This window comes from Glycine max, chromosome 19 (assembly GCF_000004515.6).
Source record: "Glycine max cultivar Williams 82 chromosome 19, Glycine_max_v4.0, whole genome shotgun sequence".
Classification (NCBI taxonomy): Eukaryota; Viridiplantae; Streptophyta; class Magnoliopsida; order Fabales; family Fabaceae; genus Glycine; species Glycine max.
The window spans coordinates 28587250-28605746 of record NC_038255.2 but is presented as its reverse complement, the minus strand read 5'-3'; the positions used below and the strand labels follow the sequence as shown (position 1 = coordinate 28605746).

The following is an 18497-nucleotide window of genomic DNA, read 5'->3' as shown; positions in this document are numbered from 1 at the left end:
GTTTGGAGCTGTGTTTCATGATTGCCTAAGTGCGGACCCTCGAGGCAATCCTCCATTCTCACCCTTTTTCGGAGCCCCATGAATGTTATTGCCTAGCGCTGTTCATGTGTCCTCCACTTTCGAGTTTGGAGCTGTGTTTCATGATTGCCTAAGTGCGGACCCTCAAGGCAATCCTCCATTCTCACCCTTTTTCGGAGCCCCATGAATGTTATTGCCTAGCGTTGTTCATGTGTCCTCCACTTTCGAGTTTGGAGCTGTGTTTCATGATTGCATAAGTGCGGACCCTCAAGGCAATCCTCCATTCTCACCCTTTTTCGGAGCCCCATGAATGTTATTGCCTAGCGCTGTTCATGTGTCCTCCACTTTCGAGTTTGGAGATGTGTTTCATGATTGCCTAAGTGCGGACCCTCAAGGCAATCCTCCATTCTTACCCTTTTTCGGAGCCCCATGAATGTTATTGCCTAGCGTTGTTCATGTGTCCTCCACTTTCAGGTTTGGAGCTGTGTTTCATGATTGCCTAAGTGCGGACCCTCGAGGCAATCCTCCATTCTCACCCTTTTTTCGGAGCCCCATGAATGTTATTGCCTAGCGCTGTTCATGTGTCCTTCACTTTCGAGTTTGGAGCTGTGTTTCATGATTGCCTAAGTGCGGACCCTCAAGGCAATCCTCCATTCTCACCTTTTTTCGGAGCCCCATGAATGTTATCACCTAGCGCTGTTCATGTGTCCTCCACTTTCGAGTTTGGAGCTGTGTTTCATGATTGCCTAAGTGCAGACCCTCAAGGCAATCCTCCATTCTCACCCTTTTTCGAAGCCCAATGAATGTTATTGCCTAGCGCTGTTCATGTGTCCTCCACTTTCGTGTTTGGAGCTGTGTTTCATGATTGCCTAAGTGCGGACCCTCAAGGCAATCCTCCATTCTCACCCTTTTTCGGAGCCCCATGAATGTTATTGCCTAGCGTTGTTCATGTGTCCTCCACTTTCGAGTTTGGAGATGTGTTTCATGATTGCCTAAGTGCGGACCCTCAAGGAAATCCTCCATTCTCACCCTTTTTCGGAGCCCCATGAATGTTATTGCCTAGCGCTATTCATGTGTCCTCCATTATCAAGTGCGGAGCCTCTTTTGACTGGGAAATATGTTCTTCTGTTGTTTTCCGGATCGGTTCCTTCGCCAAACATGTGTATATGTGTATATGTATATTATAGTCGTTGTTCTTGTTGTTGTTTGTATTTTGTTTTGTGTTGTTCAGCAAAAAAAGAAGAAGGAGTAGAGACGAGAATCATCATCACGGAGAGGGCAGGATGGACGAAATCAGTGTCTTATCTTTGCTCTCCTCTTATCTTCGATGAGAGGTAAGTAAAGAGGGGCAACTGTCATACCCTAATTTCGTCCGGGGATTATAATTTGATGATATACAACCATTGATTGGCCGCTTCGAGATGTTTGGCACCCTTTGTTGCACAATATGTGAAGTCCCGAGACGTGCCGAAAATCAAAATGAAGCAGGCTTACGCGATCCGTGAAAATTCCGTGATGTGACGGAAATCAAAAGGAGGTATTTTTCACAATTCGTGAGTTTTCGTAACTTCTTCGAAAGCTAAAAAAAGAGTTAATACATAATCCGTAAGGATTCGTAACCTTGCGGAAGGAAAATAAGTATCGTTACGAAATTCGTAAAGTTTCGTAACGTTACGGAAAAAGAATTACCAAAAAAATAGAAGGGGGTGCATTTAGTAAAAGAGGGGGTACAAATAGCAATCTGGCCCACTTGGGCCTTCCAGATCCTTCCTCCAGAAGGCTGTTGCTTCTGGAGGAAGCAACCTTGCTCGCCTGGGCGAGGTGGATGGCAAGCTCCTCCCCTATTTTGCTATAAATAGGGGGAGGAGTGAAGGGAGAAGGGGTTCAGCCTTCTTGGCACTTCTCCCTCTCTCGAAATTGCTGAGGAAAATTATTTCCGTGAAGAAAATCCAAGCCGAGGCGCTTCCGTAACGTTTCCGTGAGTAATTACGCGAAGATTCTCGACCGTTCTTCAACAATTCATCGTTTTCTTCAGTCTTCAACGGGTAAGTACCTCAAACCGAGCTTTTCAATTCATTCTATGTACCCGTGGTGGTCCACATTTTGTTTCATGTATTATTATTCTCGTTTTCATTCGCTTTTTATACCCCCTTTTGACGTGCTTAAGCCATTTATTTAAGTCATTTCTCGCCTATTCTAAAAATAAAATAAATTTCCACCGATCATTTGAATTGTATCATTCGTTAATTTCTGTTAAAATGAATTCCGACCGTTCGGTCGTGCCATAACCACGTCGGAAATCAAAAAAGAGGTAAAATAATAATATAATAATCGGAAAAAATACCTTTTAGTAGAATAAAGCGAAAAATCAATCGGACGTTTTCTCTTTGGGATTTCTCATTCTTAATTGAACTGACTAATAATTAAAGTGAAACTAAGGCTAAAATCAACTCGCCTAGTCAAGCTCGTCCACAAAAATAGGGTTTTGAAAGTTTATCATTTCAGTTTCTTACCAAGTAAAATGGATCATTTTTAAGGTCCAACGCCTTAAAATGATCACCTTTCAAGTAAAAAGAATCACTTGATTCACGCATAAAAAAGAACTACGTAGGTCTGATTTCCTCTTCGATGGAGGGTACGTAGGAGCAAAAATAGGTTGTTGTCCTTTGAGACAAACGTGAGAGGTGCTAATACCTTCCTCAAGCGTAAATACAACTCTCGAACTTAGAATTTTCATTTTGACCAGTTTCCTTCGGTTTTCCCGATGTTTTCCACAAATAAACGTTGGTGACGACTCCGCGCACCTTTCCTCCTTTGGAAAGCACACCCGTGAGCCTCACCTTCGCTCGCCCGCAAAAGGGCACGTTGCGACAGGTGGGCATTCCTCCAAAGCTTTCAAATTCTTACCTACCACGTACCTTAGAAGTTGAGATAGAGTTTGATTTACCAGGATGATAGGCATAGCACATGGGCTCAAGATTTCTCTCACCCACACTTTTTCCATCAAGCTCTTCACTTGCCTCTGGATCTCTTTTATCTCTTCCAGATTGCTTCTATATGTTGGCTTATTTGGTAAGGAAGCTCCTAGAATGAGATCAATTTGGTGCTATATCCTTATCAAAGGAGGTACCTATGAGGGGTGTCTTTGGGAAAGACATCCCCAAACTCCTTCAATAATTCTTCCGCACCTATAGGCAAAGAACTAGTAATAGAAGACAAATAATAATCATGAGGCATTAGTAAATACATAGGTTGCCTAGCTAACATCACTCTCTTCACCTCTTTTTCTCTCATGAACAAGCTCTGTATTTTTTCTCTCTTCTTGATTTTCATCTTTTTTTACAGTTTCACTCTTTCTTTTATCTGTATTATTTTCTTTTTTTCTCTCCTTGCATGTTTTTCTCTCTTTTCATCAATTTTGTTTTTCTCTTCTTCTCTCTCTTATTCTCTTTTCACTCTCATTTTTATTTGATCCTCACAAATGTGGAAGCAATGTCTTCTAAGATTATTTTGATGATGCCAAAGAATCAAGAGTTAAGCAAATTCCAAAGATTCAAGAATCAAGTTTCAAGAATCAAGATTCAAGATTCAAGAATCAAGTTTCAAGAATAATCAAGATCAAGAATCAAGAATCAAGAGAAGACTCAATCAAGATAAGTACTAAAAAAGTTTTTCAAAATATTGAGTAGCAAAAGAAGTTTTCACAAAATCATTACAAAAGAGTTTTACTCTCTAGTAATCGATTACCATAAGGTAGTAATCGGTTACCAATAGCCAGCATTGTTTTCAAAACTGATTTAAAAAGTAGTAATCAATTACCATAATCATGTAATCGATTACCAATGTTTTAAAACGTTAGATTTCAAATTTCAAGAGTCACAACTAGTGATAAAACATTTTCAAATCATTTTAAACTTGTGTAATCGATTACACAATACTTGTAATCGATTACCAGAGCTTCTAAACGTTTTGATTTTCAAAATTTAAATATGAAGAGTCACATCTGTTGATGTGTAATCGATTACACCTTAATGGTAATCGATTACCAGTGACTGATTTTGAAAAATAAATTGCCAAAAGTCACAATTCTTAAAGTGACTTGTTTCTGAAGATTCTTTCAAAAGTCACAACTTTTAAGTGACTAATTTTTTTAAAGAGTCACAATTTTTAAAAGGTGGCTAGTTTTAAAGAAATTGCCAAGAGTCACAAACTTTAACTTGAGTCATCAAGTGATTATAAATATGTGACCATGGCATGAATTTCAAAAAAATCTTTCAACAAGTTTCATAACAAGTTTTTTACAGAACTTTCTGATTCATTTTTCTTCATCTTTCTAAAAGTTTTTGTTCAATCCTTTCTCTTTCAGGAAAAGTTCTTTGATCAAAAACTTGTGTTATTCTTCTTCTTTCACTTCTCCCTTTGCCAAAAGAATAAAAGGACTAACCGCGTGAATTCTTTTGTGTCTCTCTTCTCTTTTTCCAAGAGAATTCAAAGGACTAACCACCTGAGAATTCTTTTGATTCTTCCCTTCCCCTTAAACAAAAGATCTCAAAGGACTAACCGCCTGAGAAATATTTTGTTTCTGCTTACAAAGATTCAAAGGACTAATCGCCTGAGAATTCTTTGTCCCAACACATTGGAGGGTACATCCTTTGTGGTACAAGTAGAGGGTACATCTACTTGGGGGTTGTTATACTGAGAACAAGAGAGGGTACATCTACTTGGGGGTTGTTATACTGAGAACAAGAGAGGGTACATCTCTTGTGAATCAGTTCAAGTGGAGGGTACATCCACTTGGTTATTCAAAGAGAACAAGGGAGGGTACATCCCTTGTGGATCTTTGGCTTGTAAAGGATTTTACAAGGTTGGAAGAAATCTCAAGAACCGGTTGGTTGCTTGGGGACTGGATGTAGGCACGGATTGTGGCCGAACCAGTATAAATCTTGTGTTTGTCTTCTTCTTCCCTACACTCTTTAATTTCCGTTGTGTTCTTTTATTTCTGCTTTACTTTTGGTTAAGTTATTGTTCTTTACTTTCTTAACTTAGTAGTAAAAGCCTAATGGAATCTAGTAACATTAAGAAGGTTAAATTTTTTAATTAGTCAAGACACATTAATAATTAATTCAACCCCCCTCCCCCTTCTTAATTATTTCAATACCACTTGATCCAACAACAAACCTTACTTGGAGACAAAGGTTTAAGGGTAACCTTTTTCCCTTTATGTACAAATGAAAATTTGTTTGTGACACCACTGAGGACAACATCCTTATCATACTACCAAGGCCTTCCAAGTAAGAGATGGCTAGCCTCCATAGGGACTACATCAAATAGTATCTCATCAACATATTTTCCAATGGAGAAGCATATCAAAACTTGTCTATCTACAACTGGCTCCCCATGCTCACTTAACCATTGTAGTTTGTAAGGCCTAGGGTGAGGGGAAGTTTTCAAAGTAATCTTTTCAATCAATCTTTGGCTAGCTACATTAGTGCAACTACCCCCTTTAATAATCAAATAGCGTATTTTCCCTATGACCAAGCACCTAGTATGAAAAATGTTCTCCCTTTGAGTTTCATCTCTATCCTTACACACACTACCCATTAACCTCCTAACCATCAAAATACCACCTTCCAGAGGTTGTACATCACATTCACTTTCACTCTCACTAGAAAAACTAGAAGAGCTAGAAGAAGATGCACTAGTGATATCCCTATTACCCAACACAACCATAGTCCTTTTGTTATGACATTGGGAGGCAATATGACCCTTTCCCAAACACTTAAAACATTTAATAGAACTCTCCTTTGAAGAAGTGGGAGTAGGGTTAGAATTATTTTTACTAAGGGCGGCACCATTTTCATGAGATTTGAATGAAGATCTTCCCTTCTTCTTGAATGTCTCCTTATCTTTCCAAGTTGAAGAGTCATAAGGGGACTTCTTGTATGTTTGCTTCCTCTTTAATTGATGCTCCACCTTGATAGCTTGATGAATGAGATCCTCCAAAGAGGCATAGTGGTTCAACTCTACAATGTTTTGGATCTCCCTATTGAGACCATGCAAAAACCTTGCCATGGTGGCCCCTTAAGACTCCTTAATTTGAGCCCTAATCAAGGAAATCTCCATCTCTTTGTAATACTCATCCACACTTCTATTTCTTTGAATTAGTCTTTGGAGCATGTTGTGAAGGTCTCTCCCATAACAAAAGGACACAAATTTCTCTCAAAACTTTCTTCATGTCTTGCCAAGTATTAATAAAAGGCCTTCTCATCCTCTCAACATCACTCCTCACTTGATTCCACCACACTAAGGCATGTCCCTCAAACTCCAGGGATGCCAATTTGATCTTTTTCTCCTCATTGTAGTTGTAACAAGCAAAGACTTGTTCAACCTTCATCTCCCACTCAAAATACACTTATGGATGATAAGTCCCTTTAAAAGTAGGGATCTTCACCTTCACTCCCTCAATCCCTTCCTTTCTTTGTCTACCTTCATATCTTCTATGATTTCTTCTCTCCCTATACCTCTCATTCCTCCTTCCTCCCTCATCCTCTTCATACCCCTCATCTTCTCCATTAGAAGAATTAGATGATCTATCATCTCTTCTTCCCTCTATATTTTCAATCCCCACACTTAAAACTTCACTACTCTTGTGTATTCTTCCCAAACTCTCCTCATTCTCCTTTCTCATTCTCTTCATCCTTTCTTCATCTTCATAACTCATTTTTCTCATTTGCTCATCAAGTTTAATCATCTCCGCCATGAGCCTTGTGGTTTTTGGAGATGGTGACTAAGTAGCATCTCTACTTATACAAGCCATACCTACAAGATAAGTTAGTACACGAGTAAAAAATAGAATAGGACCTCACCACTCAACTTAGTGTTTCACTCAAGTTCATTCATGTATCACTCTTTCAAGGCTTTTTCTTTTATAATATGCACTTTTGCCTTTTACCACTCTTGCTTCTTTTTAGTTCTTATGCATAACCTTCAAGCTGAAAATCAAGAAATACTCAATGTGAAATATGTCACAAATCAAAACTCAGCTCAAGAAGCCAAGAAAAGAAATACTCTAAGACAAAACTAAGGAATTTTAAAGACAAACAAAAATAATGAAAGGAATACTCAAAAGGAATGCCAAGGAAGACAAACTAAAAGACTCCAGAATGAAGAAAAGGATTGTCCAAAAATTTAACTATACTAAATGTAAATAACCAACAAGACAATTTTTTTTTGAAATAGAAGTATGTAAAAACAAGAAAGACTCTGAATGCAATTCTTTTTCGCGTTTTTTTTTTTTGCTTCCTTTTTTTAATCATTTCACTTTTCTTTTTTGTATTTTTTAATTTTGGCACACAATTCAAATTTGAATGCAAATATGTGATTGGGAAAATCCAAATCTAGATTGTAATAGAATTTTGCCTCCAAATCTGAAAATTGGATTTCTTTCTTTTTTTACTTCTTTCTTTCCATTTTTTGCATGAATTTTAATACTATATTTATAAAAAAAAAAGAAGATAAAAAGATATTGATACTAGATATAGTTCAGAAAAGAAAGATAGACTCAAAGAAATAAACCAAAGGAAGATGAAATAATAATATAGAGTTAAGCAAAAAAGTGACAGAACAAACAAAGGAGGAAATACACATGAAACAGAAAACACAAAGGATAGATAACACTTGACTTTAAGAACCAAAGCTCTAATACCAATTGATGGAACCCTGGATTTACAGATCCAATTTTTAGCATCAGCAAACTGGGGAACAAATTTGGGGCTCTAAGAAATTGGGGAAAATAAAAGGAAAAAGCAGAAATAGAGAAGGAGATAGAAAGAACAACGCCACAATCTTGGGAGATTGATAAGTTGAGGATAATTCGCCACAAAGAATAGAATTCTTTGATAAGAACCTAAGGTTTCACACAAGAACCAAGAGAGACGCTCTCTTGTCTAATTTGAAATTTCATAAAAACTGCCAACAAAGTGTTTAAGGAGTCTATTTATAACTCCTACTAATAATCCTAGATTAGGCTCAAGGTCCAATAATTAATCTAATAATTAAAAGACTTAAAAATAACAATAAAAAGGTAGGAGCTTATTACAAGTCTAAAAATAGGCCCAAAAATATAATCAAAAACAAAAAAAAATCTAATGTGAATCCCCCTTGCCTTGCTTCAATTTGGATAAATTCTAGGATGAAATTCGCACACCAATTGAGCCAGAAACATATTTTAACTTTTATTCATTTCTCGGCCTACAGAACTCGGATTAGGACAATTCCAAATCGAGAGGAAAGAGGACATTCTGAAATGCAATTTAGGCACAAAAAACACTGAAAAAGGTTAAGTAAAACGAGAGATATGCAAATAAGAAATTTGAATAGAATTACAGAATTAGCATTGCAGAAATTAACAAGGACACAGAAAATGCGAAAGGAAGAACAAGATAGGTGCCACAAACAATGATGTCTGATAAGCCTTGAGGATCGCCACAAGAACTGAGCAATTCTTGATAAGATCAAATGGTTCAAGGAAGAACTCTAGCAGAGACAATTCTCACACTTCAATGATATACCAGCCAAAAGTCCATTTTCATTCACTTCACAATTGATTTATACAAATCAGTTCTTGCGTACTTTGGTAGAAAATAAAAGAAACATAAAATCTCAACATTGTAAGCATAACTAAAATGCCTTAGTGTTTAAGTAAGGCATAATTAAGCTTGAGGTCGAAGTCTCAAAACTAGCTACAAACACTTTATTATAGATGTTGGGTCCACTCATACAATTGGATTGACCTTAGATTAGCCACTATTTCTTGCAAGGCTTCTTGGGTGTTTTTAGCCCTTGCTCTTGTCATGGGCCCTCCTGTACCTTGTATTGGATCCTTGGCTTCCTTCTGGGCTTGGGTTTAGTCTTTGATGTCCTCATCAAAATCTTATTCTAAAAGTTGACTAAAATAAATGAGTTTCGCTTTTTCTTCTTTTTCCTCCATAAGAGAATGTAGTCTTTTGTCAAACTCTTTTTGAAATCTCTTACTTCTTGCTCAAGTGATTGGTCCATCCATGTTGAGCTCACTTAAGCCAAACTCTTCCTCCTTGGATAGTCATCCATCAATTACCGTAGTGTTTTAATTTCTTTGTATAATATAATTGAGATGTAGTAACTATTTATTCACTATGTTTTTAATCAACTTTTTTTAATCATTCCCCTTTTTTAATTTATTTTAAGAGTACTAATTAATTTTTCTCATTTTTAAATTAATGTACATAAGGAAAAAAATCTCCAACAAAACAAAAATTGAACTTTAGAAAAATTAACATGTTCGAGTGCCTTTAAGTTTGCAGTTTATTTAAGTACCTACATGATAATTAAAAAAATTATATCTTAATTTAATTTGATTATTTTCATGTTAAGGAATCCAATGAAACAAAAATCAAAGCTTAGGAAAATCCTCAGCATCTTTATAATCATAGTAGGAAAACAAAAAAAAAATTAATTTTAACCACTTAAATAAAAGTTCAATTGCGTTAATTTTATAAATAATTTAAGTACATTGTTATAATAAAAAATTATATGATAACTTAAACAAATATAAATATTAATTTATATTAAATTATAATTTTTATATTATACATTTTAATAAAAATCTTAAAAAATGGCATAAAAGAAAAAGAAAACAATTTTTTTATTATTATGTGCAAATACACATGTTAAAATGCTACTTAAAATTAACTTATCCTTATTTATATTCTCTAATTTTATTATTTTGAATTAATTCTATTTATTTAAATTATTTTGTTATCTTTTAAGAAAATTATTTTTTTCTTAAAAAAATACTAGAAAAAGGAAAGAAAAAAAATAAAAAGACAGCTAAGAATTCAGGTTGGAAGACTCAAATTCTTAAATTTGTTTTGAATTTACACTGTCAATAATGTTTGTGTGAAAAAATCTCTATTTTCATCCACAAGATTCATGTTCTTTTTCTTCTGCAGAAAAAGAAAAGTTCATGTAAATGCAGTGCTGCACATATCTAATCTAGGCCAGTATAGCTTCGTCCCTATCCCACTTGTTTTCGGAAAAGCCAATTCATTACACATCTTTCAAAGGAACTCAATTACTGAACCAAAAAGAAATGTTCAATGCTTAGAAACGTGACTTCTTTTAATATTAAAAAAAACCATACATTTGATTATTTTTTTTCAAAGTTAAACATGAGTGTTTATAATATTCACACACTCTCTTCATCTATTCAATTAATTGAATTAGATTCTATTGATATATTTGATATTAATATTATTAGGGAAATTTATGCCTCCCTAAATTTTTTAAACAATAAAATAAAACTAATAAACAAAAGAAATTAATAATATAAATATTTAAATATATTTTTGGTCTTTCATATATATCAATTTTTGGCATATGATTCCTAATAAATTTCTTTCAAAGCAGGTCTCTAGGATTTGAAAACATGTTGCTTGAGGTCCTTATTATTAGTCAAAATTCGTTCTACGTTAATGGACATTTAAAAATGTGACGTATGGTGTTATGTGTAATTTTTGGGTGAGTTACATGTACGAAAAAGTTTTCTTTTTTTAAAAAGGAAAACCTTTTGTTTTTTTTACTCAATTGCACCTTCTCTCTCTAGTACATGCTCATTGTACACTAGTTTGGGAAAATATTCCCAAACTATACCTGTTTTGTTGCTTTTTACGGGAGTAGGGGTCTGGCACCCTGACTTTCCTTCTTCATCTTTTTTTTATATATAAGTTTAAATAATATTAAAATTAAATATTATATTATATAAAATTATTTTTAATTGATTTTAAAATTATTTATTTATTAAATTAATTCATGTAATATTATTTTATAATTTAATTTTGTTATTAAGAAAATGATATTATTAAATTTAAGTATTTTTGTTACATTATTTAAATTATTTAAGATATTTTTTGGGTGAATATATGTTTTAAAATCTAAATTTTGTATAATAATATATTTATTTTGGTAAATATTTATTTTGTATAATAATCTAATTTTTAAAATTTTTAATTTAACTATTTTACTAAATATAATTAGTTTGTTTATGTTATTAGATTTAATTAAAAATGATAAAACTAAAGCTTTTAACAATTTATTTATATAAAAACATTATACTACGTCATCAATAAAATATTTAAACAATGACATTTTTCTAAGGAAAAACTTAAGATGAGGATATATTAGGACAATTATTTCTGCTATGACTATGTTGCCGGTAAAGTCCACATTTTTTTCTACTTGCTCGTTCATTTTCGTCCTCGTCCATCTCAGTAGGAATGCCAGTTGAAACGGGACGACCCTTTGCAGTCCTCTTTCTCCTTGGATCAGGACCCCACTGATCTCCTTCATATTCTTGCCACATTGATTCGTGTGGCAATAAACCAAAGGAGTTGTCGTAGATGTGCAAAATATGTTGTAAAGTGAATAACATCGGCACATAGGTCATGGGATCAACATTGACAGATTTACAGGCAGCCATGACGTGAGAACACGGTAAATGTTTAGTCTGACATTCACCACAATCACACTTTTGGGATTGTAACATTACTCTAAACCTTCCAGGAGGTCTGGGTGTTTCAAGTGGGGATTGAGTCTCTGTTATAATAAAAGTGTGATTGTGTCTGTCGAATTCATTTACAATGTGTGTATTAGATTCTTGTTGACCAATATTCATTGCATCGAAGGAAACTTCAGAATACTGTGAGCCGGAGTTGATCATTGCCTGAGTTTGTCGACCTCTATTAGCAAAGAGTTGTGCGATCTTGAGATACGTCTCCTCAACCAACGATGACACCGACAAATGTCTTGTGTTTTTGAACATGGAATTAACAGACTCCGACAAATTGGTAGTCGTATGTCCCCAACATTTCCCCTAATCGAAACATTGTACCCATTTGTGTTTGGGTAATTGATCAAGCCATTCAGTTGCACTTGGCTTATTCGCACGAATATCCCCAAGATGTCGCCAGTGCATCTTCTCCGTGTATGTGTAACCTGTAAATATTCAATCAATGTATTATGTTATAAAATTTGATTGAAAGAAAATTATAACGAATAAATAAAATAGATTCTCACCAGCCAACATGAATGGTTTCTTTAAATGTTTGCAGTTTGAGTTATCGCGAAGAAAGTTTTGTGCAATGTGGCACAGGCAAAAGAAATGGGATGTGTCCTAGACCCATAAGTTACTTAGGTTGTTATAGGCACTTATAATTGAGGGGTGTCGGTCTGAAATAAGAGAAATGTTAATTTGCGAAGTAACATGTCTTCTCAAATTATTTAGAAAAAACCCCCAAGCTAAAGTTGTCTCCCCTTCTACAATGGCATAGGCAATCGGGAATATATGGTTAGCTCCATCTTGTGCGGTGGCTATCAACAGTGTGCCAATATACTTCCCGTAAAGCCATGTACCATCTACTTGTACTATGGGTTTGCAATATGCAAAACCATTAATGCATGGACCAAATGAGCAAAAGACACATTTAAACAATCTTTTGCCCGATACTATTTCTCCCCCCTCATACAAGGATTCTGTTTGAGCAGCGACCACAGTCCCGGGAACACAAGATTGCAAAGCTCCGAAAAGTTTTGGCAATTTGGCATATGATTCTTCCCAGTTTCCATGAATCATCTCCAACGCTCTCTGCTTTGCTAACCATGTCTTCTTGTAGGATGGGGTATAATTCATGAACGTTTTGATCTCTGCAATCAACGTCTTAATGGAGACGGTTGGGTTTGTTTTGAGAATTGGTTGGATGATCTGTGCTATGACGTATTTGTCGAGTTGGCGATGATCTTGTCTAAGCATCGGCACAAGACAAGTGTGATGACCTCTGATACTCTTGATAATCCATTTGTTATGCCTCTTTGAATTGCATGCGCCCAAGCTTCATGTACAACCATTTTCATGTAACTTGCAGACAAAGTTTAGCCTTCTCTGGTCAGAGTAAATTGTTCTGCAATCAAAATGATTTATGATGTTGTATTCTTTGATTGCTCTAATACATTGTGCTTTGTCATCGAAGGTCATGCCAACCTCGAGTATACCGACTGGTGGTTATACATTGTGTTACTGATGAACAAAATGGTGTCGATCAATGTAGTGTGGTAGGTGGTCAAAGTTCAAGTCTACTGGACACCTAGGTTGCTGATATTGCAACGGAGGTGATGGAGGTGTCATTGGTCTACCAACACCCTCGTCATCGGTTTGGTCATCGCTTTGGTGATTGATGTGATCAAAGAACTGTTGATCCTCATCCTCACTAAAATCATCCATGTTTTTATCATGAAATCGTATAATGGGATCTTCGTTAGCAATGGGATGTTCATCTTGGTTTGATGTTTGCGTTTGTGGTAGTTGTGAAGGTGGCGTAAAGGGGGATGAAGGATGGCTTTGTTGGTCAAAGGAAGTTTGTTGGCCATGAAAAAAAGAATCATTCTCGGATAATATTTGTGTGTATTAAGTATAAATATCAAAGGGGTTTTGTGATTCAAGGTTGTTGTATGAAGATACTGGATAATTGAGGTCTATGTTGTTGTACGGTAACTATTGTGTAGGCGGTAGTTGTAGTTGTGGACATGAGGGTTGTGGAGACAATGGTTGTGGTTGAAGAATAAGCTCAGTAATAGCATAGAATTCGGGAGAATTTAATTGTGGATTCTGGAGAATTGTTTCCATCGCGCCTCTAAGATCATCATTGTCGAATAGTTGAGCTGAAATAAAACGTGTCTGATTGAGATGAAATGAAATAGGGACACGAAATAACAATTGAGCAACTTGTTCAGTTGCTTGAGCAGGGAGACGATTGTTAATTTTTTGAATGAATTGTGTAAACGTAATAGAATGACTGACGTAAAAAAATATTGGGGTCGCAGACGTGTACATCGATCCTTGAACTGGATCGTCTACAATGTGACCATCGTGGTAAATGATGGTCGCAATTTCTTTAGGTGGAGCCATGGTGGTGCTTATGGGATATGAGTGGAAATGGTGTGAGAGTTACAAATTGAGTTTTGTTTTATGAGAAAGTTATTGTGTGTGATATGTTGTTGTCAAATGGTGATATTATATATAAGCTGAGAAAGTTTAGTACCAGAGTTAGATTGGAATGTTAGGTGGGAGAGTTAGATTGAAAGGTTAGGTTGGGAGAGTTAGTTACGAGGGTTAGATGGGAGGGTTAGGTGGGAGTGTACACATGTGAGTGAACAGTGTGCAACCCTACACATTAATATACATGACAGACTATTCGTTTAATCATGATTGTTGACCGCAGTGTTTCGCATCGCATGCCAAGGTCACATGGATTGTTCAGAAACATGTTAATGGGATAAACATACGCATGTGAGTGTACATGTGCAACACCACACTTTAATGGGGTGTCAGTGCATGTGAGAGTTAGGTCTGACATTGCTCCGCATCTCTGAAATCATGCATATGTAGACTATTATTACTGAATTAAATTGAAAATAACAACTTCAAAGCATGCAACAACTACAACTAGATAATAAAGACGGAGAAAAACTTCAACGCAATACAACAACAAAATATGTCAAATTATTCATTCTAATTTCAGGGTATTCTCCAACTTCTGCTCCATGTCGGCCCAACTTAGGTCATTAACTTGAGTAGGTGATAATGAATTATGAATATCAGCTTTAAGTTTCATACATATTACACTTGTTATATTGAGAAATGTATGAAACATGCATAAGACACCTTCTTTGTCAATAATTTGAATTGCCCTATATTGAACTTCACCATTGAATTGATATACAGGACAATGATACCAAAGGGTATTAATTATAGGTGTAACACCATTATCTGTAATTGATGACTGTATTGTAGTGATTATATTTGGCAGCATCATTGTTGGATTCAAGAGTAACGACTTTGTCTTGTCACCTCTGAAAATTGCATTTGCACTTGAACTTTGAATGATTTCACCATTGATATAAACGTACGCACAAATAGGCTCTGACCTCATTGCTAGCCCTCTTTGTTTACTCTCACAATTTGATTAGACACAATTGTGCAAAGTATTGGGAGACATGGTAGGTTTATATACGCAATCAATCACGAGTCCATGGTTCACATGAATTAGAATATCGATGCGTCACAATACCACAGTCGTGTTAACGTGCTTTGGAATCTCGAGGCCTTACAATGAGACAAATTATAAATGTGGTTTGGAATCTCGAGGCATTACAATTACATTAAGTGTAATGTTGAGGCCATGCGAAATGTTGAGAACGAAGCTAATGCGGTTAACGTACGCATGCGGGTGAATAGTATGCACGAAAATGTCATTAGTTCACGTGCATTAGAATCTCGATGTGTGACAGTACCACAGTTGTTGTTAACGTGCTTCGGAATCTCGAGGCCTTACAACGAGACAAATTATAAATGTGCTTTGGAATCTCGAGGCATTACAGTTACCTTAAGTGTAATGTTGAGGACATGCGAATTATTGAGAACTAAGATAATGCAGTTAACGTACGCATGTGGGTGAACAGTGTTCATGAAATTTCATTGATTCACATGAATTAGAATCTCGATGCATCACAGTACCATAGTCATGTTAACGTGCTTTGGAATCTCGAGGCCTTACAATGAGACAAATTATAAGTGTATTTGTGCTTGCAAAACTGAACACAGTTTAAATGATAAATAGATGACAGGTGCATGTCAATACCACATTTGCATCACCCAAATTCAAATTTTATATCATTTGTATTCGGTTTACCATTTGACATCATTCTCATGGATGATAAACCTCTATTGCGTCATCAACACGTTCATCGTTCACATACTATGATTAATGAGTTAATCACTTCCTATTACCATACAATACCTGAACCAGAACCACAAATTATACCATTATTATTGTGCACCGGGTTCCAACATATTTCCATAATCAAACAGTGTAAAATTGACCGTGCATTGATCACTGCATTGGTTGAACAATGGAGGCCTGAAACACATACCTTTCACCTGCCATGGGGAGAGTGCGCCATCACACTCGAAGATGTTGCACTTCATCTAGGCATTAGAGTCGATGGTCGTGTTGTGGCTGGACCTAGCTTCTTACATTGGGATGAGTTATGTCACGAGTTACTAGGGGAAGTCGCTCCCGAAAATGCACGTAAAGGAGCCGCACTGAAGCTGACATGGTTACTAAGCATGTTGCACGCACTATTGCCCAAAGAACCAACAATGCACCAACTACAATGCAGGTGTAGAGCTTACATAATGTACATGATTGGCGGTGCTTTAATTCCTGATAAACCTGGAAATAGAGTTCATTTAATGTATTTGAACCTATTACGTGATTTGAACAACACAAAAAAATATAGTTGGGGTTCGGCTTGTTTAGCAAACCTGTATAAAGAACTATGTCGAGCATCATCGGAGGTTGGTAAATCTATGGGTGGTTGTGTCATACTATTGCAGTCATGGACTTGGTACCGCATGCCTTTTATTGCACCAAGAGTCCCACGACCCGAAACAACTTTTCCACTGGCTAAAAGGTTATTTACATATAGCGAAATGTAAATTTTTTATTTCAATGACATGTATTATAACATTACAATGAATACTGATTTTGTATGTTTTACATTTCAAATGGAGTGGTGGTATATTAGAATATAGGGTCATACCTCATGGTGACTTAGTCGGATATAGGTCTCGTATAGATCATATAGAGAGCCATGAGGTATAATACTATCATGATATGCACCTTAAATATGTACATACATACTAACATGTTGCCTTGTTGGCATATATTTCAGTTTTCTTGGGTCCCATATAGAGGATTTGAAGAACACCTACCCAGAAGTGCATATAGAGACATGGAGATTTGGTCTGCATGTACTTCAATTATTTGTTTCTCGATTGTCGAATGACATCAAACAAATCGAGTGAAGCTATAGTTTGGACTACAACAAGATATCTCTGTTGATCCCATGAATCTTGATCTACTTCACCAAATTGACATGCGAGGCAATCATTACAGATTGGATGGAATACCATGCGGAGTGGATTAATATCTGGAAAAACAAACATAGCGATGTTTTAGCTAGGCAATGGGTTGAAGGAATAGTGACACATACACCAGCGTACATGGAATGGTATAGGAAAAACACTACTTTGTTCTTGTCTGTTGTACAACAACTACATGATCCACGCACAACAATTACCCATAATGTTGCAGGGTCAGGTGTTGAACAAACACATTTTGAAATTTCACATCCTCAGTCAATATATTCTACTCCTTCACCTGTTCATCAAACTTTTGGCCACACTGGCGAGTCAGTCACCGCAACCACCCATGAATGGATGATCGATTTATTTGGCGTCGATTTCAATACACCAAATTTGGCGGCATCATATTTAGCTACTTTACAACAGTTCGATGCACCGCATTCGTTTGGAGAACAAGGTCAAAGTTCTTCAGCTGCAACAACCAACATTGAAAATACTAACATAGAACAACAACATCATCATGACGTGGGAGAACCAGTCATACTGGAAAGAAGAAATCCATGACGTAATCGGCGTCCACCACCTTGTGGGACTGGTTATCGTCTTGGTCATTGAAGTATAAAATGTTGTGATAATGGGATCAAATATGTTTAAGTACCCCTGTAACGGCATCATCAAATATGATTTGGACCCTTGCAACTATGTTTAAGTGTCCATGTTCTGCATTTTTTTCAAATTATGTCCAACACTTTAATGATATTTGTGACACACTTTTTTCATGGTTTGAAAGTCAAAGAATCCAAAAAAATTATATCGTGCGCCAGTTCCATGGAATAACACCTCAAAATAGAATCACAAAATCAAAAAAACTATGATTTGAATACTTGCAACAATGGTTAAGTACCCATGTTCTGCATTATTTTAAAATTATGTCGAACACATTAATGATATTTGTGACTCGCTTTTTCTATGGTTTGAACGTCAAAGAATCCAAAAACAACTATATCGTGCGCTAGTTCCATGGAATAATACCTCAAAATAGAATCACAAAATCAAAAAAACTATGATTTGAATACTTGCAACTATGGTTAAGTACCCATGTTCTACATTTTTTTAAAATTATGTCGAACACATTAATGATATTTGTGACTCGTTTTTTCTATGGTTTGAACGTCAAAGAATCCAAAAAAAAAATTATATCATGCACCAGTTCCATGGAATAACACCTCAAAATAGAATCACAAAATCAAAAATACTATGATTTGAATACTTGAAACTATGGTTAAGTACCCATGTTCTGCAGTTTTTTCAAATTATGTCGAACACATTAATGATATTTGTGACTCATTTTTTCTATGGTTTGAACGTCAAAGAATCCAAAAAAAAATTATATCATGCACCAGTTCCATGGAATAACACCTCAAAAGAGAAGCACAAAATCAAAAAAACTATGATTTGAACC

At 35.8% G+C, this 18497-nt stretch overlaps 1 protein-coding gene across 1 annotated transcript; it reads right to left on the bottom strand.

Moving 5' to 3' along the window:
- Positions 1–11218: 11218 nt before the first annotated feature.
- LOC102666382 (uncharacterized) lies at positions 11219–11773 on the bottom strand. The gene has a single exon (XM_006605047.1). The coding sequence runs from the start codon at positions 11771–11773 to the stop codon at positions 11219–11221; it is 555 nt and encodes a 184-aa protein (XP_006605110.1).
- Positions 11774–18497: the final 6724 nt, after the last annotated feature.